The 25,734-nt window shown below is 32.9% G+C and overlaps 1 protein-coding gene across 4 annotated transcripts in view; it reads right to left on the bottom strand.

Moving 5' to 3' along the window:
- The window catches only part of LOC118183193 (uncharacterized), a 116,104-nt gene that overhangs the window by 11,147 nt on the left and 79,223 nt on the right, over positions 1 to 25,734 (bottom strand). For all 4 annotated transcript variants that reach the window (XM_085806702.1, XM_035352659.2, XM_035352662.2 and 1 more), the window contains 9 exons: positions 19,111 to 19,215; positions 13,727 to 13,842; positions 9,290 to 9,328; positions 7,438 to 7,501; positions 6,078 to 6,172; positions 5,856 to 6,000; positions 3,805 to 3,879; positions 3,595 to 3,710; positions 3,379 to 3,465 (listed from right to left, as the gene is read on the bottom strand). In XM_085806702.1, coding sequence (XP_085662828.1) covers positions 3,379 to 3,465; positions 3,595 to 3,710; positions 3,805 to 3,879; positions 5,856 to 6,000; positions 6,078 to 6,172; positions 7,438 to 7,501; positions 9,290 to 9,328; positions 13,727 to 13,842; positions 19,111 to 19,215 — 842 coding nt within the window. The remainder of the gene's footprint in view (positions 1 to 3,378; positions 3,466 to 3,594; positions 3,711 to 3,804; positions 3,880 to 5,855; positions 6,001 to 6,077; positions 6,173 to 7,437; positions 7,502 to 9,289; positions 9,329 to 13,726; positions 13,843 to 19,110; positions 19,216 to 25,734) is intronic.

The raw sequence follows: 25,734 nt of genomic DNA, 5'->3' as shown, positions 1-25,734 counted from the left end.
AATAAAAGAAGTATTAAATTACCTAAAATCGAGTTACAAAAATATGATGGTTCAATTAAAGGAGTTTTGGAATTTAAGAAAATTCATGATGACCCATGTTTATCGCATGAAGACAAGTTTATATATCTCATTCAAAGCACAACAGAGAAGTCGCAAGCTCGTGACCTTTTGAAAAGTTTCCCAACTATGTCAGATAATTATCCGTTGGTGATAGAATGTATGAAGTCGTATTTTGGTAAAGACGAATTACTAATTGAAGTGTATGTGTGTGAATTGTTGACTTTAGTATTGAGCCATAATAAATGTAATTTAGCGAAGCTTTATGATAAGATCGAAGGATATTTAAGAGCCTTAAGTACCTTAGGCGTTACCTCTGATAAATATGCAGCTATGTTCTATCCTCTGGTTGAGAGCTGTTTATCCAAGGATGTTTTGAAAATATGGGAACAACATATCAGTTCTCTTTTAGTTAATGAAAAGGGGAAAGGGGAAGTAAATAAATTAGCTATTCTAATAGAATTTTTAAAATCAGAAATGGATGGGGAACAAAGACTTGCAAATGATAGAAATTCATTTGATAATGAAAGGAAACCTTTAAAAAGATCATCTAAGCAGAATCTTAACGAAAATAAATGTGATATTCCGATCACTGCTAGTCTTTTAAATACGAATGGTTATAACGAAAAGAACTGTATTTTTTTGTGAGAAAAAACACAATTCTCAAGATTGCAATAAAGTGAAAAAAATGAGTTTGGATGAAAAAAGGGATATAGCTAAAAGGGCTGCTTGTTGCTTTTCCTGCATTAAGAGGGGATATGTTTCGAAGCAGTGCCATAGTAGTATAAAATGCTTTATATGGAGTAAATTTCGTTGTACTGTTATGTGTCCAAATCCTTTATTTGAATCAAAAGCAGATCTTCAAAAATCAGTTGAAAACCCGAACTGTACCCAGCTCAAGGATCAGGCCCTTACAAGTCAAGTCTAACTCAACAGGAGTACTGTTACAAACATTGCAAGTTTATCTTAGGGGTAAAAATGGTAGACACATCGTAAGAGCCCTTTATGATACAGGAAGTCAACATTCTTATATTAGTGCCAAAGCAGTTAAGCTATTGAACTACAAGTGTTTAGGAGAGATACCAATAGTTCACAGTTTATTTGGTGGTCTTGAATCTCCTCAACTGAAGCATTGCCGTTTTATAGTGTATTTGACTAGTTTAGATGAGAATTACAGTTGTAATTTTGAAGTACTTAGAACAAGAAAAGATTTTCAGTAACGTAATGAAAATCCCGCAAGGCCCATGGATGACAGATCTTCGCAAGAGGAAGATAACTTTGACTGATAGTACCAGTAACTCCTTACAAGAAACTGATTCTCAGATTCATCTACTTATCGGAGCAGATGTAAACTTTTAAATGGGAAAGTACAAGTTTTAGCTGATGGTCCAGTTTCAAATGGCCAATAATATTGCCTAGCAAACATCCATTTGTTCATTTGCTTATGTTGGGAACATCATAGAAGATTGAGCCATGCTGAAGTACAAACGTTAATGGCTCAACTGAGAGAAAACTTCTGGATATTAAGATGCAGAAAAACTGTTTATGAAGTTTTGAGATACTGCAAGAATTGTAGAAGATTTGAAGATTCCAATGCTGAGGTTATGGCTGCCCCTTTGCCAGAAAATCATGTAAAGAATGCAGCTGCGTTTGAAATAACAGGAATTGATTTAGGAGGGCCATTATACTTAAGAAAAGGAGATAAAGCTTAGTTCGTCCTCTTCACATGTGCTGTGATTCAAGCAGTGCACATAGAGTTAGTACAATCACTGAATACCGAAACCTTTTGCTTAGCATTTCGAAGATTCGTATCACTCTTGTATGTTTATTCTAATAACGGTACAAATATTTTAGGAACTAATAATATTTTCCACCACATAGAATGGCACAAGGTAGAGGAATTGGCTTTAGTTAAGCAGATTCAGTGGATTTTCATCCCTCCTACTGCTGCCTGGTGGGGCGGATGGGAGCGACTAATTGGAATGACTAAAAGAATCTTAAGAAGAAACCTGGGACCCGTTCGACTACATTATGATGAACTGGCTCCCATTTTATGTGAAGCAGAATATATAATCAATAGCCGTCCCTTGACTTATCTGGCAGAGAATGTTGAAGGCTTACAACCATTAACTTTATTTTTACAAAAAATACGTACTCGATCTCTCACTGAATTAGATGTTTTCAATTCGAGTCATTTAATAAAACGTTTTCATTATCGTGAGAAACTTAAACAAAACCTGATGAAAAGATTTCGGATAGAATACCTGGGTCAATTGAAATCTCACTCCAAGTGCAAACACCCAACCACCTTTAGAGTAGGTCAAGTTGTTCTCATTAGAAGTGACAACAGCAAACGAATGGACTGGCCTATGGGCAGAATACCTTACCCTGGACAAGACCAAAATATTCGTGTTGCTTGAATGAAAACTATAAATGGTGAACTATTAAGACCCTACCAAAGACTTTATCCTCTTGAAGTTGAAGACAGCCCAGAATGTTCCATGGTAAAAACCAGATATGGACGTATAGTAAAACCAACTCAGAGACTGAATTTGCAACTTATCTTATTGAGACTTTCTTATTGATTATTTATTGAGGTTGCATTCCTACACCAGAATGCAAGGTGGGAGGAAATGTCACAACCCCCACAGTACAGAATGGAGAGATTCCAATTTAAACTCCGGGCATCTGCGCATGCCCAGAAACTTTGGTGACTCTAACTTCTTTCAATTTATTGCTATGTTGTTTTTCTGTTAAGTGTCTCCTGTATTGAAACTGAGTGTGTATTAAAATGATTAATAAATGATGTGTGTAAACTTTTAGTAGCCTTTTTGAATTAAGAAAACAGCCTTCCCAGCGTCAACATCTTTTTACGAGCAAAGAGACAAGGTAAGAAGATTTAAGATTATTCCATTTGTTTCAATTGTTTAATTAGAATTTAGATTGCTCATGGAACTAGCATTATACTAACCATTTTAAAAGCATTAGAAATGATGATTACTCTATATATGTGCGGATAGAAAAATGATGAACTAGAAGGAGGTATCAAAATGATTTTTCTTTAAAACAAAGCAAAAGACATTCAAGTTTTAAAACATAATAGAAAAATAAAGAATAAAAAGAACAACAGTACAGAAAATCAAAATCAACATTTCCAAAATTAAGCAAACATTAATTCTAATAATTCAAGTATATCAGATTTTACATGACGACAAGTTTTCTTGCATTTTATACACATGATTAAGGTGTAACAAGAATTACACTAGATAGTATACTGAGCTGCATTTTAAGTACTAAGATACCAGTTAAAAAGATACTTACTCACAGACAAATGAACCTTTTGGAATTTTCCGTAAAGTCCGTACACCCCAACCCCGGCTTAAAGTACGGAATAGTTGTAAAGGAATTCTGAAAAGAAAGATGAAAATAAAAATGAAAGAATTTACATTCCATACTGCAAAATTTAAATGACTAAGGATATTTTCTTAACAATTTTTGCTACATAACAGTAATTTAAAAAACGAAATATGTACAAACCGTAGACCTCGCTGAACAACTCTGTTGATGCAAGCTTTAGAACAGTGGCAAGTCTTGTTGCATTCAAAAATTGCAGGAGGACCATGAAAGTCAAAGTCAGAGACAAGACAGCCATTCTATTTGAAATAATAAAATCCTTTCAGGGAAAAGAAATAAAAAAAATAATAAATTATGCTATGAGAAAAATGTAAAAAAAGTAAAAACCCTTACCAAGTCATACCAGCACTTGGAACTCATCACACAAGTACAGTATCGAGAAATGCATTTGTCTCTACAGTAACAAAGCTGCAAATTAAAGAAAAAAATTTAATAAAAAGAGCAGATGAACAATACATTGTAATTAATATACGTAATCTTAAAAGTTATTGAGATTATGTAATGCGAAAGAATTCCTTATTTTTTAAATAAAATTTACTAAAAGTTTTGTTTATTATGACAAAACATAAATATTATTTGCTCTGATGAGGAAGAACTCTGTAAGTGGTCTTAGATTGTATTGTTACACACAATGAAAAACCCCTAAACCCTATAAGGGGTTATAAATGTTAAAAGAATCAAGCCCTTTGCTTTTTAAAATAAATTCTAATATGAGTTATTAATAATCATTAAAAATTATTTAATTAAAACACTGAATTTTCATATGCATTATATAGACTTAATTTTTAATGCATTGCAAAAGCATATTAAAAATATACTTATATTTTGTTTTATTCAGTATATGAGAAAATAGGATGGTAACAAGTATGCACCTTGGTTTTGGCTACAGAAAGAAAATTACACCTCACCATTTGTTACTTTGAAATCATATCTATCTACTCAGTGTATATCTTTAATGTACAATGATCTCAAAAAATCATATATATCTAAGAAAACTATCATAAATCACGAAAATGGAAAAAGATTGTCTTTAGCAATATTCCGATCCCGAATCTCAAAACCTGAAGTTACAATAAAATACATTATTTATGAAACAAGTAGCCTATGAATGGTATATATAAAATATCAGCAAAGTAAATGAAAAATACCCTACGATACATATTGACTGTATTTACTATACTATCTTCTTTTCATTTTGATAAATGCCACAATTACCACAGAGAAAGCGTTGTCACAGTTACGTTCACAACCATACACATTATCAAAGTTTATTTTTCATTTACTATACAATACTATTGAGGATTTTATTATTTTCTCTTGCTTTTAGAATGTATTTTTAGGTCCTTTTGGTTAGGCTTTTAACAACCTATCATTTATACACAGCAATAAAAATTACTTTGCAGATGAAAAAATACTGCCATAAAATTTAAGACCATTTCTAATAAAGTCACACAGGGCAGACTATCAAATTTATTATTAAAATACCTTCATGTGCTGCTTACTATAACTGTTTTTCACTTTATACTTTACTTACATGAATGGCTGCAGAAATATTGTCATTCTACTAAAATATATTAGCAGATTATTAGCTCTGCAAAAGCAGATCAATGAATATTGCTTTTTAAGCTTTTGCATACAGTCTGCATCCAAATAAGAAATAAAACAGATTGAAGGTGAATCCTAAGCAAAAAGTACAATGGCTGTAGCATATGATATGAAAAAGTTTTACATTCCATACTGACATATTAAAATATCAAAGAAATATGTTTTGAAATTGATTAAAAATGAATTAAACAGAAATAATTAATACAATGAAAGCTGATTTATTTGAACTATATATATATACAGAGGTTGGGCAAAAATATAGAAACACCCCATAAAATGCATGTTTGAGCTGAATCCTACAAAAGCCAGTGGTGGTGCTAATATGCTTGCTCACTAACACCACCTGTACAACACCCTTAATATGTTACAAATGCCATTCATTATTGAGACAGTGTTTTGTACAGTTGTGAATGCATTATGTCAGAGCTAAATGAATTCAAATGTGGGCAATTGTATGGTGAGTGCTTCCAAGAATATTTATTAAATTAGACTGGAAATACTGAAAAAAATGGCAGAATTAAAAGCTGATGAGGAAGTAAAAATTTCTCCCCATACATTTGCTTTAAGAAGTGATTAATAAATTTGTAATTAAATTTCCTAAATAGAAACAAACAGCATTTTTTCCCTCAAGCATACAAATTTCAAGATACTTTTGTTATAACACAAAAAATTTTACAAACTGTAAAATTTCTTATAAAAACAATTTTAGAAAAAAAAAAAAAAAAAAAAAAAAAAAACATAATGACAGATATTTAAAAATTCACTGAATTACAATTTACCTGCATAGTGTCTACCAATGTGTTTATATCCACTCCTGATCTAAAACAGCTTTTGGTAATATATCTGAATTCCATAATGAACTCTTCTTCATCTACTTCATTAATAACTTCAATGGGAAATACCTCAGAACCTCGAGAAATATCCCTTAAAAAGGATAGACATATCAATATTTTCAAAGAACCTAAACGAAGCTCTGTAGCAAAATTATTAAACATACATACCTGAAAACAACACGCTGTTCTAGTTTTCCTTTTATAGGACCCATAGATTTATAGTGATTTAAAAGTTTCCAAGATAAAGAATTATCTCCACAGCACTAAAAAAGAACAATATATAAAGTCTGAATCTATCATTTTTCACATATCTGTGCAATATTAAGTTTCTCTAATACTTTAGTTTTTGGCATGCAAATATGTATATTTATAAATGCAATATAAATATACATATTTGCTCTCTACGATTTTTTTAAAAAAATCTAAATTAAAAAATTGCTCAATTTAAAATAATAACTGACAGAAAGTATTATAAAATAAATGCAACAGCAGCATTAAAGAAGGCTATAAGCAGGATTAAAAATTGATATAATTAGACACAAAAAAATCTACCTATATTTTGTGGCAATACTACTATAATGCATATAAAATGTGCAATAAATTGATAATTGGACACTATTATATCTTGTGTGCAATATTACTATGTGCAATATATATATATTAGTGTGCAAAACTTCAGCGAAAAGTTCATTTTTCAACATAAACCATGAACTCATGAAAACATGAAAGAGTTTTTTCAATCAGTACAATGAAAAGGCAAATTAAGAAAAGTTATACATATGCAAAAATATCAGTACCATCATGTCAGAGGGTATGTTAGGGCACACAAAACACAAGGAGTCATGAACACAGTATAAGGCAACTTAAAAAGAAGAAAGGAATGCTGGTTGGTTTGTGTGACAGTATGGGGCACCATCTCATATGACTTCTAATCACATCTAACACTCATTCAGAGCACAATGAAAACTCAGTAGTAGTTTGTGACATTATTCCGCCACATGTGTTGCTTCTTGTGGCAGAGCTAATAGAAGAACTATTTCGAGAAAACAGTGCTTGACCACAAACACGCACCAAGGGTGTATAAGACAGCGTTCACTACATTAATCACCTTTTCCTGGCTTGCCCGATTCTTAGATTTGTCAACAATCAAGCATGTCTTCCATACCTGAGTGACATGCTTGATCAAGAATTGTAATTCAATTTTAATAGAAAGATTAATTTTGCTTTTGTATGAAATTTAAAGGCACCTCCTTTTGCTAATAATGCAGAAAGGATTTATATCCATTAGCCATTTCACCAACACAATTCACTGCAAACCTTATTCATAACAAATAAGAATAAAAATCAAAACTAACTTATTGATATTCATTCTAATACATAAGCATGTGCATACAGTCACAGTTGTTTCAAGGCAATATATAAAAATTCATCAATGCTTGCAGCAATGTTTGATTTTATTATAAGAAAAAATATTATAAATAAAAAGCAATTTGGGGAGAATTAAGAGCAAAACCAAAAATTAACTAACCATTATAGGAGTTTCATCATCCTTATTTTTCTTGTCCAAAATTGCTCCATTCATTAATAATAACCTAAAAGACATTTTCTAACATACATGAAAAAATACAAAACTTCATATGTTCAATTACACAAATTAAAATTTTATAAAACTTGCAAAAATTCATATAATGTGATAATAGCACTCTCAGAATGTGATTACACATCATCTATTTACTTTTTGCAAGAGGCTGATGGTAGGGGAAGAGAAGTGGGAGACCATCGAATCACCTCCCGAAATGTTCTTTTTCAAAACTTGGGTGGAAGCATTCCTACTTCTACTATAACTAGTAGAAGTAGTTAAGTAATCTACTATAACTAGTAGAAGTAGGAATAAATTCAAAAGCTAGCCCATCAAATATATATTTGTAAATGAATTGCCAAAACATATTCTTTTAAAATGTTAATTTACATTCAAAATGACAGTCATCGGACTTTCCAGGACCAAAAATTGTATTAAAAAAAACTTAATTACTTTTAAGGAGTGTATGAATCCTGTATCAAGTAACATATTGCAAAGAAAGGCATAATATTCTTGCTCAATAATAATCAAGCCATAATGTGATTTTTTTTTTTCCTAAAATGAGACTACAATATTATTGTGTTTTTTCTTCTGACACCAGTTCATACAGGGTTCATGAGGATTTGAAGTGAATAATGACAATACTACTTGATAAAGTATCGAAACACACTTTATTGGCCAGTATTGTCAGGACATCTCCAAAACACGTTTTTTACAGTCGTCGATGAACTACTATAAACACGCTGACACTATCAGTGGCAATGCCTCCAGGTTATCAGGCTATAATGGTGATGACAGCTTCACTGCAAAGCACCAGAGTATAGCTCCCAACTCTGCTTGGTTGTTCTCGGAACTCCACGTATTCTAGAGACTCTCCACGCTACAACTCAAGATGCACTCGATGACACACAGAGCACAGCTCCCGACTTTTTGGTTCAGTTGTTCCCGGAGCTCAACACGCTCTCTCGACGATGCACTACGAGACTCTTTCGGTGCACCCAACGACCCACTCAGTACTCGCTGCCCGGCTGTCAACTCGATCCACTACGCAGGGATTGACTCGCTGGACGAGACACCAACTTCATACTAACTCTCCACGTACCAGCAGGGTTTATTTAACATTCTGAGCTAAACCGGTACCAAGCTAAACCAAGGCACATCACCAATTTTGTCACCAAATGGGTGATTTCTTGCCAAGTGTGACAACCCTGCCTTATCTTGCCATTTTATGGCAACCCTAAAACTGCTTTGCGGGGGGGGGGGGAGGGTGCATCAAGCCATCTTACTGCACCTGTACATTTCATAACAATATTGACAGCTGCCCAGAAATTCATAAAAACTATAATGAAGAAACAAAAATGCAGAAGGCTACACAGTGCTAAAGCTGTTCTTTTTTCACCCTCTTTCTCATTAATAAAATCAGTTTTAAAACTTTGTAGATTAATTGTGCATATCATCCTGATTGTTTCATATTGATGTTCAAATCTGACCCCAAAATATAGCTAATTTGAAAAGCATTTCATTACATTTGAAATAATAAATTATTTTATATTTATTTCATATAAAACATTGATAGTTGCATCCCAAATTACATTTTGGCAGCAGAAGAGGCTGACTGCATAAATAACATAATGGTTCCCCTCATCCTCCCCGTCCCCAATATAAAAATACAAAACTATTACACAGAGAAATTTTTCAATTAAAATACCCTTTGCACCATACACAATTTAGCAATCTTTGTTATAACAAAATTATTAAACTTACCTTAAATTTAAACCAATAAGAGGAAGAAAAGGTTTACCTGACACAGTCATAATTATCTTCACGTGCAGCAATATGCCTTGAAGGAAAAGATAAAGTATTTAACAGATAATTTTAATTAAAAAAATTAGTTACTGCATTGGAAATGATATATAATTATTTTACAGTAATTTATTATTATTTAGATACATTATATAATAAATTTATATTTTTATACATTGCAATTTTTTATTTAGATAGATATTTTATTTTCACAGTGATTTATTATTATTATTATTATTTAGTATTTAGATTTGATAAAGTGAAATATGTTACATGAGTTCGATATAAAGAGGGTACATAATTTGAATTTCATTTTTTGAAGTAAGTAGATTTCATTTTAATGTTCGAATTAAATCATACGTGATAAATTACCTTAAAACACTTTTTTAAATATTAAGCAGATCATAGAGGAGAGACATCATTTTCAGATCGGCATTTTAGAAAAAAATTTATTATCTCATACTAAAGCCAATTGATAGATAAACGTACATGCTTGTAAAAAATAATGATGTTAATTTACAACATTAAACTTTCTTATCGTGTTTTTATTTTAATTACAGATTAGAGAAACAAGAAATTTATTTTGTATAAAACTAAAGCTTCGGACAGAATTAAATTAAACATATTAACTGAAATATAACAATACATGACTAACGGAACTCGATTTTTAATAATATTTAAGTCATTCAAATACATCACATAAAGTTTTAAAATGCACCATTCATTATGATAAATTTGCATTTTTAAATCTAAATTATAAAAGAGAAACACAGATGATAATAAATTAGTGGAAGTATTTAAAATTATCAATTTATGGTTTAGGCATTGCCAAAAAATATAAAATAATGGAATTGAAAACAATGATTTTATTTGGTATTTTGAACAGTCTCTTTAAAGAGTTAATTCAAATTCATTGACTGTTATCAGTTTTATATCTAAAACTTCATCTTGAATATATTTTCAATAAAAACAATCTATTGGATTTAGATCTAGTTGAAATGGTTATTTAATGCTAATTTATAATTAATGCTATCTCTAGTCTAATATGCAGCTGACTTTACCAAAAATAGGCCTTAAAATTCTTAAGACAGCGGTGTATTTTATTTTGCTGGAAATAAAAATACTGGCATATCCTAAGGGATCGAAATGACAAAGGAAGGAAATAAGATATTTAAATAAAAGACAAGTAAATACATAAAAAAATATGCAGTCATAATTATGCTTTTAATTTAAAATTTGCGTACTGCATTCACCAAGTGTACAAATGAAACCAGTGCAACTAGAATGTAAAATCTGCCTCAATAACTGAATTTCATATAATCACAAACAAGCAGCTTAGTTTTATTAGAAACTGATCCCTTAGCATCAGAAATAAATAATACAAAATTCGTACGTACAAGAAATACATTACTATTTATACACATTTATACTACACAATCTCGAATCATGAACACCTCAAATCATGGTTTACGAACAAATTATCTGAACAAAAAAATGTCTCAAACAAATGGTGTTTTGAAACATTCAAGTCAGCAGTAATGATTTTGAAATGTGTTTTGAGGTGATCTAATCTATGGAATTAATATCCAGAGGCTGAATAAAGACAAACAGTTTTCGTTTGCAAAGAGAATAAAATTCAGAATGTTACAGAGAGAATAACGCAAAACACATAAGAGCATACCAAACTTAGCCACATGCTACTTATTATTAACTCAATAGACACTAATTATTAGACTAACTTACTGTAGAATACGTTTAATGTTCTCTTTCAAATGTAACATTCGTCACTAGGATAAAATGTATTTTTTCTTAATTAAACAAAGAGTGGTTTTTCGGGAAGCATCGATAACTTTTGCTGAAAAATTATGCTTAAGTAGCATTCACCTACTAAAATACAACACAATCTTAGGGTTTCATAATAATATTCAAGCTTTGTTACTTTAGGGGGAAAAAATAAATAACACTTTTTTTGGTATCAAAATTATAGATGGTTTTTACTTTTTTAATATTTTAAATGATATAATCTGTAAATTTCAAAGATTTAAGAATATGTTTCTCTCCTTTAGTTTTAAATGATAAATAGAGGGCAGATGTCAGGGATACATGCGAAGATATAACAAAAACTAACAACAAATATATTAAATAAAGGGGGGGGGAGAAGAAGAAAATAAAAAGAGGATGCTACTAATTATACATACAAATTAAATGTGAATCAATAACTAGTTGTTTTAAGCAACTGTAATTGGCCTCAGTAGGATAAAAGAATGCTTCAAACCAGGGCTTCTTAAACTTCTTCAATCGCGACTCCTTTTTATTACTGAGATTTTTTTCGCGACCATAGGACCCCATAATATTTACGAAAATTTCGTGGGACCTCATAAGCATTGCACAAATCTGACACATGACTGTCAATTTTTTCACTTGTACTGTAATATACTATTGCAGTTATAGGTCATAACTTTAATTTCTAATTTTAAGATATTGAACAATGTGAAAATTTTAAATAAGTAACAGACGAAATGACAGCATCACATGTAAAGCAAGTACAATGAACGATTATATTATAAAAAGAATGCGTCGAAACTGTTTCGTTTTTTTTTTTTTTAATCCGTATGGTCTTAACTTTATCTATTTTCAGATGCATTGTGTAAAAATAGTTGGTAATATAATAAGTTAAAAGAAATATTAAAATTGCTAACATTTTTGGCGACCGTCTGTTGCAGGTCTGAGACCCCCATGGGAGTGATGACCCACAGTTTACGAAACTCTGCTTTAAACAAAAAGTGCACAATCAAGAAATACAACCAACTTATACAGGGTGATCAGCGAATAAGCCCCGATTTCAAAATTAAACATCTCTACAACAAAGATCGATAGAATTATGCGGGAAACTGTATGTTTATTAGCAAAAATGTAAAAATGGTGTACAAAAGTTTAGAAAATTTAGTTACGAAAATCATTAACAGATGGTGCTCTGCATTTAAAACTCTTTCTCTGAAAGGAGTCTAAAAAAAAACAATGAAGTGAAGCGGGAGTAGCGGGACTATTTCAATAGGCAGTGTTTTTCAATGTGTCCCACAGAAAGAAGTCACAAGGACCCAGATCGGGAGAATATGGAGGCCAAGCAATTCCTGTGTCAGTATATTGCGGATAATCTAACGCAATTCCCAAAGTATTCATGAAGAAAGCGAAAAACTTTATTTGTTCGATGTGGTCGAGCCTCATCTTGCATAAACTAATCGATAACTGGTTGATCCTCCAACGCTAGTTGAGTGCTGACAAACTGTTCCAAAATCGTAACATAATGTTCAGTAGTTATCGCTTCTCGTACGAAAAAGGGTCCGATAATGCCTTTGACACATACCGCAGCCCATGCAGTAACTTTAGGCGAATGCAGTGCTTTCTCTTCACACAAATGAGGATTTTCGGAACACCAAAATCTCCAGATTTGTTTATTGACAATTTCATTGAAATGAAAATGTGCCTCATCTGTGAACCAGATGCAGCTCACATCAAATCTGTCGTTGTCGATCATTGTTAGAATCTGATTCGCAAAGTCAACCCTTTGTTGCACACCTTTCATGGTGACTTTGGATTTTGTATGGAAACATCCGTAGGCTATTTTTTATTTTTATTTATTTATTTATTTATTTTTTTTGCGTGCTCATGTACTTTAAACCTGTCTCTGATGCAATCCGTCGAATGCTTTTCCTAGGATTTTGCTGAACAATTCCAGAAACTTTGGCTGTATTTTCAGGAGTGATACAGTTTGCCTAGGCCCAGCATTTTCCTTTCGATCATCAGCCACGCTGCCAGTCCGTTCGAATTTCGCGAAGAGCATGCGAATGGTTTTCGTATCGGGTCCAACTGGAACATTGAATCGGTTTTGAAAACTGCGACGTGTTGCCGTAGGACTGTGTTCTAATCGGTGAAATTCCAGAATAATAATAATAAAAACCCGTTGTTCAATGGAATACATTATTTCACTTTCTACGCTAGCCTCGCTTCACTAGCCAACAGTCGTACTGATCACTTTCAATGTGTCTCAAGAAATTTCAGTAAACTATGGAGATTTAAAATTTACTCCTTAATATAGATTATTAAATGCAAGACTCTGTCAATTTGTTTTTCTGTTCCTTTCATTTAAAATAAGTGACTAAATGGCCATAATACGTTCGAAATTGGCCCCTATAGCCCATGGGAAAAGGTTAAAGCCTATTGGATAGGTCATTGCGATTACAGCGACCTCTGTTGACAATTTTCGTAACTAAACCTTCTAAACTCTTGTACACCATTTTTACAGTTTTGCTAATAAACATACAGTTTACCGCATAATTCTATCGATCTTTGTCGTACAGATATTTAATTTTAAAATCAGGGCTTATTCGCTGATCACCCTGTATATATCATAGAAATTTGAAACTAATAAACTTACAAAGCAGTATCTCCTCGGAGGTTTACATAATTGAGATTACAACCATTGTCTAGCAAATCCTGAACTATTGAGACCACTCCAGAATAAGCAGCCCAATGTAAAGCAGTATTTTCTTCCTATGGAAACAACATTAAGTGAAAAAATACAAAACATTAAATGAAAAATGAAAATTCAGAAATTATATTTTTTACAGAAGAAGGAACTATAACATTACTATACAGTTTCAATGAATAAATATATTATTCTTAAATTTGAATACTTTATTTTGAGTTATTTACTGTAGAACAAGGTATTTCTTTTATGTGTGTGTCTTAATTGCTAATAATCCATATCCTATTCTTGTCATACATTAAACCATCATTAAATTTAAGTTATTTATTATCAGATAAATATAATTATTTAAAAATAAAATGTTATTCAGGAAAAGTTTCATTCAGAAAAAAGAAAAAAAATAATAATGCTAATGGTAAAAATATAATTAAAAATTTTATGAAATTGATAATACTGAAATACGAAAATGATGAATAGATCTCAGAAATCTGAAGTTAAAAATGCTTTGAAATGTCTCTTAAGGTTGATTAGCTATAATTTGCTCATAAAAACATAACTTGATAGTTCCCATTATAATACAGTTATTAAGTCATATTTCCGAAAGATATCCGAAATGATACAGCCTACTTTTCTTCAATGCAAGAATGATTTTAAAACTGTTTAACTTAAAAGTGAAAATGGGAAGAATATTTTTTTAAATGTTTGATCTAATATCCTCTTTTCTGGATTATAAGTCTGCATCATGATTTTCATGACAGAAAGGCTTTTCTTAAAATTTCCAGGCACACTGATTTTCATTCGTCTTATAATACTTTCCAGAATTCATTAATCAGGATGGGTTTGCACTTAGAAACAACAGCTCTTTTCAAGAGAACAAAGGCACAATAGTGCATAAGTGAAATAAGTGTCAGAGGACTTTGCAGGATTACATTGAAAAGATATACCTGTATCAATTTTCATTTTTGCAACGACTGCTGTAGTATTTTTCACAGTATGACTTTTATTGCTTTGTCTTAATAAAGTTAATTCCTTGAAAGTGATTGGGATAAAGAAACAGAATTTCTTCTGTAAACATTAGATATCAAATTTTCTCTTGATAAGTTGAGCTGATTTAAACACTTTTTCTACTCCTTTTACTTTTAAATTTCTGTTGTAACATAACCCAGTGACATAAACTCCTTATTAAAACTTTCTTTGCCATGACAGAATCAGGTTTACACATTTTTTTCGATTTGTTTTTGAAATAAATAGGCTATTTTCGTTGCAGCCATTTCAGAAAACCCATGCTTCATCAAGGATCACAATGTATTTCCATTTATTTCCCACTAAATAGTTTCCATATAGGGTTCTACAAAATGTTCTGCACTGAGCCACAAACCTTGGTGAAAGCTGATGAACATTATGTTTTTAACTTTTATAAGTTCTAAATTTTTGTTTATTAGTTTATTTATTATTGCTATTGATGTATTTAAAGACTTAGCACTGCACTGGCACTGTTTCTGGGTATTCATTTGGAATCTTCTTTCCATGTAGAAGTAATTATTATTGTTTTTTCCCTTCCCAATTAATAAGGTGCTTATTTTGCACTTAAAATTTCTAATACCATACATTTCAAAACATTTCTGAATTACAGAATATGAATATTTCTCTTTGGAAAGTGCAAAAACACATTTTTCAAGCCACAGTTTGTTTACATGTGACATTTTGAAAGAATACATTTTAAAGTAGCAGACGATATTTCTCTTTTCAAATAATACTTTGTTAAAAGATATTCTTTTATTTCTTTTTTTAATTCTTTATTGAAATTATTTTAAAAATGTGCAATTTCTGAGACCATGAGTGAAACTGGCACTGATGAAAAAAACAGTATAATCTAAGGTAATAAAGATAAGATCATTAAACTATAGCAAAAGCTGAAATGTCTTTGCTAAATAATTAAATTTTATTGCTTTATGTATGAAAATAAAAGCAAAGACATTTTCAGTTCTTAATATAAAACAAGGTTTTTTCTTACGATTAACATATTAAACATTAACAGCACGTAGGCTTAATTTGGATTATTGAAACAGCTTTCTTTAAATAATTCACCAAATTCCTAATATGTTTATATTATTTCTTTTTCATTTCTTGTGTGCAGAACTTTGTAAGAAAACACTTTCACATATTATGAAAGGTAATACTGAAGCATTAAAACTATTAATTTACGAAGCTTATTTGCTTTGGTCTTGATAACTTTTTAAATATATATACACTGCTCGACATTGAAAATGCAACACAATGAAGGAGTGGTCAGAAATTTATACAAATTTTAATGTAGACGGACATCACTGAGTTATGCGAATGATGTGAAATGCGCAGCTCTCCAACGCATGTGAAGTAAGATATAAGAGAAGGAACGTGCAGAATGGGCAATATTCGTGTCCTTATTTCTGCCAGACGAATTATCGAAGAAAGTTAGTTTTTGTTCTGGAGGATACGTGTAATAGGAGAGAATGCCAGGCCGCCGTCAATGAAGGTGTTTCCAGCTGATAGACGATTTTACGAGGGGTATGGTAATCAGACTGAGAAGGGCAGGTTGGTCCTTACATCAAATCGCTGCTGATACCCACATGGATGCCTAATGCAATAAGTGCATTGGCTATGGCGAACATGGTTAGAACAAGGAAATGTGGGAAGGAGGAGGGGTGCAGGGGCAGCCAGAGTGACGTCAGCACTCGTGGATCGACGCATCCGCCGACAAGTCGTGGCGGTCCCGCAAGTCTGCAGCATGTGCAAGATACCCTGGATGTTCCCCTGTCGACCAGAACCATTTCCCGTCGACTGGTTGAACGTGGCCTGCACTCATGGCATCCGTTAAGAAGACTGCCATTCACAACACAGCATAAATGCCAACGTTTAAAATTGTGCCGGACTGGAGCGATGTGGATGACAGAATGGTGAAATGTCATATTCTCAGATGAGTCACGCTTCTGTTTATCCAGTGACAGTCGCCGCATACGTGTGTGGCGTCGACGAGGAGACAGATCTAATCCGGCAGTAACTGTGGAACGCCCCACTGCGCAACAACATGGCATAATGGTTTGGGGTGCTATTGCCTACAATTCCAGATCAACTCTAGTTCGTATTCAGGGCACTATCACGGCCCAACGATACTTGGATAATGTTCTGCGGCCGGTGGCAATCCCCTACCTTCAAGGGCTGCCTAATGCAATTTTTCAGCAGGATAACGCCCGGCCACACAGTACTCGCATCTGCCAACATGCTCTGCAAGGTATACAGATGCTTCCATGGCCACCGTACTTTCCTGACCTGTCACCAACCGAACATGTGTAGGATGTGATTGGAAGCCATTAGCAGACTCAGCCCCTGCCTCGTTCAGAAGACGAACTGTGGCAAATGGTTGAAAGGGAATGGAGAGCCATCCCTCAGGACACCATCTGCAATCTTACTGACTCTTTGCCTAGATATGTTTCTTCGTGCATCGCTGTCCACAGTGGTCCTACAACCTACTGAGCTGACGCCATTCTCGCTCTGTATTCTGACTATCATTTTGAAATAAAGATCACTTATTGCTGCTTGCTGTCTCTGTCTAAATTTCGTAATTTTCTGACCACTCCTTCTTGGTGTTGCATTTTCAATGTCGAGCAGTGTATAATACCATTTAAACTAATTGAAGTTTAAATGGCACTATTTTTGTTTTAGATACAGTCAAAAAGTCTTTAATCCGGACGTCCAAAATCCGGAATGATCTATAATCTGGACCTCAAAACTACAAACTTTCTGCGCATGTGTAGCGTTTACGCAAGCGCATAATACCTTTACGCATGCACGTTTAATGTATAACGGACGGTATAAGCTAAGCTAAAATTATCTATTTCAGTTAATGTTGCAGATTGTTCCTTAATCTTCTAATTGGATCCGGCTTATTATTTTTTGCAGACTTTTAGAGCAATTTTATAAAAATAAGCTTGAACTTTCGATTATGTCAAAAAGAATTTACGATTCTGGAGCTGCCAAAGGATCTACAAAGCTAAAGCATGTTTCGATGTCCATCAAACAGAAAGTGGAATTGCTGAAAAAAATGGATAAAGGCATTTCTCTAACCATTCCGAAATCTGTTTATCAATTGGGGGGGACGTCGCGGCGCGCAATGAACTGTAAGTTGATCTGTCAGCACTATCCTTATCTTCAGGGCAGATGTTTTTATTTTATTCGGCTTATAATTCCTTACTAAATGTAGTATTTCACCTCGATGTACTCTGAAATTCCTCGTCATTATAAATATCACGAATACACATTAAATAGTTTTCTGGTTGCAATTTTCTAATTTCGACTATGCGTAATGTATGCTTTACGCATGCACGCATTGAAAGAAATATTTAATAAAGTCAACGAATAAATATTAAGCTTTTTTCTTGTAAATTTTGATACCCTTTAGATCATACTTGGTCTTTATTTCATAAATTATGGTTTCATATTTTTAACTTTATAATTTCTGCATGCCATCTACCATTACTTTAAATTGATGATCTATAAACCGGAAAAACTGATAATCTGAAATCGCCGAAGTCCCGACGAGTCCGGATTACAGATGGACTTTTGAATAACGACAACATATTACATTAAAAAAAATAATTAAAAAATACACTAAATGATACTGAGAGATTACTGAGATAAAGAATTCTAATTTACAAAACCTTGCAAAATATTACTTAAAAGTAAACACTGCATTTAAAAGCGCCCCCCCTTTTTTTACACTGATAAGAAATACAATATGAAAATCTGGAAGATAAATAAAATATCTTAAACACATATGCTAGCAGAGCGTTTTGATCTGGACATAATTTTCAAGTTCAGATCTAATCCAGACAAAATAAAAAGAATAATATAATAACGAGTATTTTGGGGTATAACAACATATTCCCAATATGAATTTGATAGACCTGCTGAAAGGAAAAACATCTGGCTGAAAGTTATTTTTTGAAATAAAATATTGGAAAAAGGGAAGAAGAGTTTGAAATCATTATTGACTGTTGAAAGGCAATTTGATAGATTTGTTGGAAAAAAAAATGAAATGAAAATAAAAATGTTATGCTCAAGATAATTTTTGGAACAAAATATTTGAGAAAGGGCTGAAAGATAATGGTTTGAAACCCTTATTGATTATGCAGAATGTCCACTTTCATGCTAGTTAGTTATATTGTTAACAATGAAATAGGAACAGGCAAGAATATCACATCAAAATATTAATAAAAATGATACAAAAATAAATGAGAAAAGAGTAGACATAAAGGATAACTAAATACTTAAATTAAAATATGGAACTATTATACCTCATCTCGAATATTAGGATCTGCCTTCATTTCCAACAACCATTTTATGAAGTCATCATGCTTGTTTTCACATGCCCACACTAATGGCGTCCAGCCTCCATCATCCTATAAAAATTTAAAACACATGAAAAATTAGACATTTTGATTTATTATGTATTAAAAAAAAAAAAAACTCCAACAATTCTGTCTTTTGCAAAGGAAGACAAAATAAATATTTGTAACCCCCCCAAAAGAAATACTGGTAAATCTTTAGAATTATCATTTTATATACAAAACAATTCCCCCCCCATTAAAACAAGGTGATAAAACTATTCTTTAGGCACTATAATAGAAAGGATGAAGTTGAGAATTTTTTCTTTCTTTTCAGAAATGATATATTACACAGCACAAATTTTTGGGAAACAAACATTATACGAGTTTGCCCTGTGTCGCACTGCTCTGCATGGTGGTAGGGAAGCTATGTGCCATAACGTTGGTCCTGAATTAGAATTACAGAGAGTCATAGATGTTTTTAAGCATGGGGACATTTAAATTATCATTAAGCAGAGAGTCCTCTTGAAAGGTTCAAGTTAGGATCAAAGTATCTTGTCAGCTTTTTTATATGTTAAATTCGTTAGGCTCATTAGAAACCATTTCAGCATTCCATTACTCAATTAATGCTTTATTCTTTCTTGAAAATAAAGTACCTTGATTTTTACTTCTACTACAAAGTTATGCACTTTTTGTTTTTCAATAGAACTATTGAACAATTTTATTGCTCAGTAAAAGATCATTAACAGTTTTCTGGCAATAACAATAATGTTATTTTCATAATAAAAATAAACACTAAGACTATCTATAGCCATCACGAGTAATAACACATTTTAAGCTTAAGCATAAAAAAGCTTAAGGCACAGTCAAAGAATTTGAATCATCATAAAAACTAAAACTGAATACTAATTTCATTCAACATATTTGCAGATCATGGAAACAGATTTTTTATACATGTAAAATGGTCTTCTACATTACATTTCTTTCTTTGCACACCAAATTGAGTGAAAATGATTAATATACAATTAGTTCTTTCTCAGAAAATACGGGGGCAAAAGGGAGAGATCTATTACTGAATGGTACTAGAAAAAATAATATCTATTACAGTAAATTTTTTAATATTTGCTTGAAATATCTCTTCACTATTGTTAACATTCAACTCAGCAAGCACAATGGTGATGAGATACATGCCATGGAAAAAGCATCGAAATTCTTTCTACATCCTTGAGTAATCTATAATACTTTGGTTAAGAAATGTTTAACTAAGGAATAAAGATGCTATTGCTATTATTCCTGCAAATAAATTATATGGGTTAACAAATATGGTTATTGAATATATATATAATACATTGTTGTGTTTTTCTTTTCTGACACCAGGTGGTAGGTTCTTTTCTTCTTTCACGTTCGTAGATTTGGAGTGAATAACGACGACACTTTATGAAGTATCAAAGCACACTTCATTTAGTCAATATTAATCATGACAGCTCCAAAATCACTTTTACAGTCATCGAACTGTTATAAACACACTGACACATTCAGTTTCACAGGCTTCACACTGACAGGCAATAGCGGTGGGGACAGCTTCCTGCAAAGCACCAGAGTACAGCTTCCGACTCTGCTTGGTCGTTCTCGGAACTCCACGTGCTCTGGAGACTCTCCACGCTACAACTCGCGATGCACTCGACGACACACGAGCACAGCTCCCGACTCTTCGGTTCAGTCGTTCCCGGAGCTCAACATGCTTTCTCGACAATGCACTAACCGTGATACACTAACATACTCCTTCGGTGCACTCAACGACCCACTCAGCACTCGCTGCCAACTCAATCGACTACGCACGGACTGACTCGCTAGACGAGACACACTATCAGCTCGCTAGGCGAGACACTCACTAACTGACTGCGGACCAGCAGGGTTTATATAGCTTTCGGCTTATGTTCTGGCTAAACTGGTAAGAACATCCTAGGCTAAACTGGTAAGAATTCGTTCCAGAAGGTTCTCCAACCGTCCATGGTATATCGCCAATTGTGGCAACCCTGCCTTTCCTTGCTATTTTGTGGCAACCCTAAAACTGCTTACCGCGCCTGTACATTTCATAACAAAATTATTATATAATATGAGTTAACAAATTACCAGAAACTAAATTTTGAAACTAGCAACTTCTGATTCCTTGAGATAGAATTTAATAAAAATTGAGCATTTTTAAAATGACTATTTTGTAAAATATCACAAAGCTTTATGTTTACTATTTCAATACTTATATAAAGGAAATGAAAGTCATACAAAGCTGTATAACTGAACACAATTGCTATTGTTATATATACATCAATTAAAATTCTATTTAAAAAATATTTATAAAAAATCAGAATAAATTTGGAAGTATTGTTTTTGATACACAACATGGTGACCTTTAGAAATAAATTACATCACAAGACTTGCAGATACAGATGGTTGTAAAAAATAAAATTCAGTCCACAATATCGCATGCAACAGCACACATACAGCCAACCAGTGGAGAGGCTTACATTAATGAAAAAGCCAAAAATCACTGCAGCAGCTGTCACAGATGACATCTTACTTACACATCAGAGGATTACTTGAAGTTACTAAGTTTGAAAGTTTAATTACTTTATATTAATGGTTTAAGAAATTTACACACAGTTATATTACCACATTTCTTCACTGATATGGCTGTTAAGGAATTCTACTGTAGAATAAATTTCTGTGATTAGCTTCACAGATATTAAGGCATTTTAGTAGTGTGTGCAAATATTGTTTTTTGTCAATATTCTATAAATTAAGAAATTCAGATCAAACCTTATTATTAAAAAAAATACTATTACCAGATATAGTTTTAAATTTAAATAGCTTGTTTATTGCTTTTTGTAAGAATTTAGACAGAAATCCTGTTCCAAAATATAATTTCAGTCTAGAATTTTTAACTCTAAAGTAATCCTCAAAATAAACAATTTTGATGCTTTAAAAAAAAAAAAAAAAAAAAAAAATTAAAATTTAAAATTATACTATTTAATGGAGGAAATCTGTATGTGCGAAATATGATGTATTAAAACGTCATCTGCTTAGATAAAAATTTTGATCCCATACAGAAGCACAGTCTGCATAACCAGAATTTAGCTGATTTATAAATCTTTAGCATTACACTAAAATAATGAATCTATATCTTTTGATTTTAACATTTACATTCATCTTTTTTTTACATTATTTTCAGTATTTTACAAATAATAAAAATCCTACATGTCCTAAAAGATGCATATACAAGAATTATTGTTAAGTCATAAACCAAATTTCTGAAAACTAAAAGTAATAAACTGATTCCCCCCAAAAAATAATGGTTTTTAGATTTTTATTTCTGATGAAGGGTTGAGGAAGCCTCAGCTTGTAAAATGTATCATTTAACATTCACTTAAGGAAATAATTACTTGTGTCACTTTTCTTAGGTCATAAAAGTCCTGCCCCGTTGATATATGTTAACCCTTTCAACACGACTTTTGCATGATTAAAATTTAATTATGAGAAGAAGTTTAATTTAATGTTGACATACTAAATATGTATAATATGTGTAATACGAGTTTAAAGTTTTTAACATATACATATTTAGTATGTCAACATTAAATCTCATCATCATTTCCTGGAATCTCCAGGGACAATAAGTCCCAATTGTATTGTCAACTGGGACTATTTGTCCCAATCGTCTAAGATATTACCCTTTCTCAGAAAACAAAACTTAAATTTATGGTAATATATAATGTGAATAATACAATACATAAACTCTGTTACATGCACTACTTCATATATAACAAAACTTTTCATATATGTTTCATAAACACAAACATAATATATCAGCATATTGTAATTTGATCACTGATAAGGACATATTAATCCACTGTTAAATACAGTTGGGACGGTATATGTATATCCCACAAAAAGAATTTATTCACTATTTCTTAAAATCTGACATTAAAAATGTTAAATTTTTACTTAATAGAAACAATAAGAACTATTTCATACTATGTATGCCTTAAATATAATTGTACTTACTGTAAAATTAAAAAATCTGATGTGTACACCACGACTTCCTTGTACGGAATATTAAATTATATGCATTTTTCTTGCATTTTATTAAAAATTATTAGATTGAATTAAACCTACTTCGTCGACAGCGCATAAACCACAACAGAATAAATGCATTCTTTAAAATTCACTTTGTTTACCATAGCGACACTCTGGCACTAGGTTTACTTAACAGTATTATATTTCATTCATATTATAACTCAGAATGCACAAAATGTATATCATTTAAAGAATTATCTAATCATTCCTATTCAAATACTATAATAATGCTAATGTTCTATTCAAAAACTATAATAAAGATAAAGCTATATATAAAAGAAATTAAGCAAACAAAACAAGAAAGAAACAGTTTTTCACAGACATTGAGTATTTCTCATTTAATTAATTCAGTTCTCACTCCGCGAGAAGGCAAAAATACATAAAAACTCAAAACATCTATATTAAAAATTACGGAGTAAATCTCAAACGCTTATTTCCTCGAAAAAATTTCAGAAAGAATTAAGCATGATTTAATTGGCAATAATAAATGAATGCGTTATCTTTGTTGTTGCGAAGCTAAGCTTCTCTAGATTGGCAACAAATCCACTAGTCTCCTGCTTCAAATGTAAACATCAATGGCCGCCATTAAAAACAGACTTAGCGGCAATTAAACAACTTTAAAATTGCTGATAATTCTAAAAATATTGCACACAGATTTACTAAAGGCATAAAATCCTTAACCGGAAGATAAAAACAACATAATTCAATCATTTTTAAAGCAAAACATGTACAATTTACAAACATATAAGAGTAAAGAAACTGAGATCACTGAGCCGGGTAATACGCTGGTGTGCAAAAATTAAGGATAAAGTCGAAAAATTAGCATATCAGCTGAACGAAGAAGCAGAGCGGACAGAAAGACCAATCAGGAGATTAAGTAAGGTGATGTATGGTAGCACATGCGCAGATATGCAGGTAGACGTAATGGGGGAGTGTCTGAGTAGTATAAAGCATGTTGTCGGTGTAAGATCAGTATTTCTGGCAAAGAGATTGCACGCCGTATAGCAGTTAAAATCACACCGAGTTGCTGCCTCGGCGAGAAATGGCGAATAATCAACCTGTTAGACGAAATCTGGATGCTTTTACCCGAAGTCGAATCATTGGGAAGTTGGAGGAAGGCCGCAGTGTGACAAGTGTGACTGCAGAGTTCGGAATTGCTCACAGCATCGTTCATGACTTTGGAGACAATTTCAAACTACAGGAACAGCTATCCAGGCGTTTAGTAGTGGACGTCCACGAGGAACCACACTTGCTGATGACTGGTATATTGCCTTACAGGCCAGAAGAAACAGGCGGCAGACAGCGGGAGAAATCGCTAGACACACGACACAGGCGACTGGACGACTGATATCGCGTTTTACCGTGGCCAGACGACTGCACGGTGGTGGTCTGTTTGCATGACGCCCTGTACGGTGTGTGTACCTCTAACGCCTGCCCATCAGAGAAGGCGTTCTCTGTGGTGCCGGGAACACCGGAATTGGAGAGACAATGAATGGGGACGAGTACTCTTTACAGATGAGAGCAGATTCAGTCTGAGTAGCGATTCTCATCGCATACTCATCTGGAGAGAGCGGGGAAGCCGCAATCATCACTCGAACATCATTGAAAGGGACAGGTATGGAGGTGGCGATGTTCTCGTTTGGGAAGGCATCATGCTTGGTAGTCGTACAGACCTTCACATCTTCGACGCAGGTTCAGTCAACGGGACCCGTTATTGTAACGAGATTCTTCTTCCATATGTGCGTCTTTTAAGAGGTGCTATGGGTCCGCAGTTCCTTTTCATGGACGACAATGCACCATGTCATCGCACAGTAGCTGCCGAACAGCTCTTAGAGAGTGAGGATTTTGAACATATGGATTGGCCGACACGATCTCCGGATCTCAATCCCATCGAGCATGTATGGGATTTTCTAGGCTGACGCTTGGCAGCTCGTACTTTACCACCAGTAACGATTCCAGAGCTTTGATTGGCGCTGCAAGACGAATGGGCAGCAATGCCTCAACAACTCATTGACACCCTCATTCTCAGCATGGGCAGACGCTGTGAAACCTGCCTAGCAGTCAGGGGAGATCATATCCTCTATTAAAGACCGGATGTTTCTTGCTGGACACCCATCACAGGGATGTTTCGGCCTTCAGTCGCATTGCGCTCCATGCTTCTTTTTCAATAAAGCTTATTTTTATCCCTCTGATTTCTCTTTTAGTAAGTGTTGCTTACATTACTCATGTCCTTACGTATTGGGGATCTTACAGTATTAAATGTGCTGGTTTGGAAAGCGTTTGTACAAAGTTATATTCAAAAAAACCGTCTCGTCCTTAATTTTTGCACACCAGTGTAGAGTATATATATATATATATATATAAATATATTTATATACGTTTGGTGCAGCCGATTGCAACCAAAATACGAGGTGCACATCTACATGTTATAGCAGTCCTATATACAAAATTTCAACGTTGTTA

This window comes from Stegodyphus dumicola, chromosome 12 (assembly GCF_044657685.1).
Source record: "Stegodyphus dumicola isolate Sdum_Otavi_A_Nest chromosome 12, ASM4465768v1".
Lineage (NCBI taxonomy): Eukaryota > Metazoa > Arthropoda > Arachnida > Araneae > Eresidae > Stegodyphus > Stegodyphus dumicola.
The sequence above is the reverse complement of the archived record's forward strand: the minus strand, read 5'-3'. Positions and strand labels throughout refer to the sequence as shown.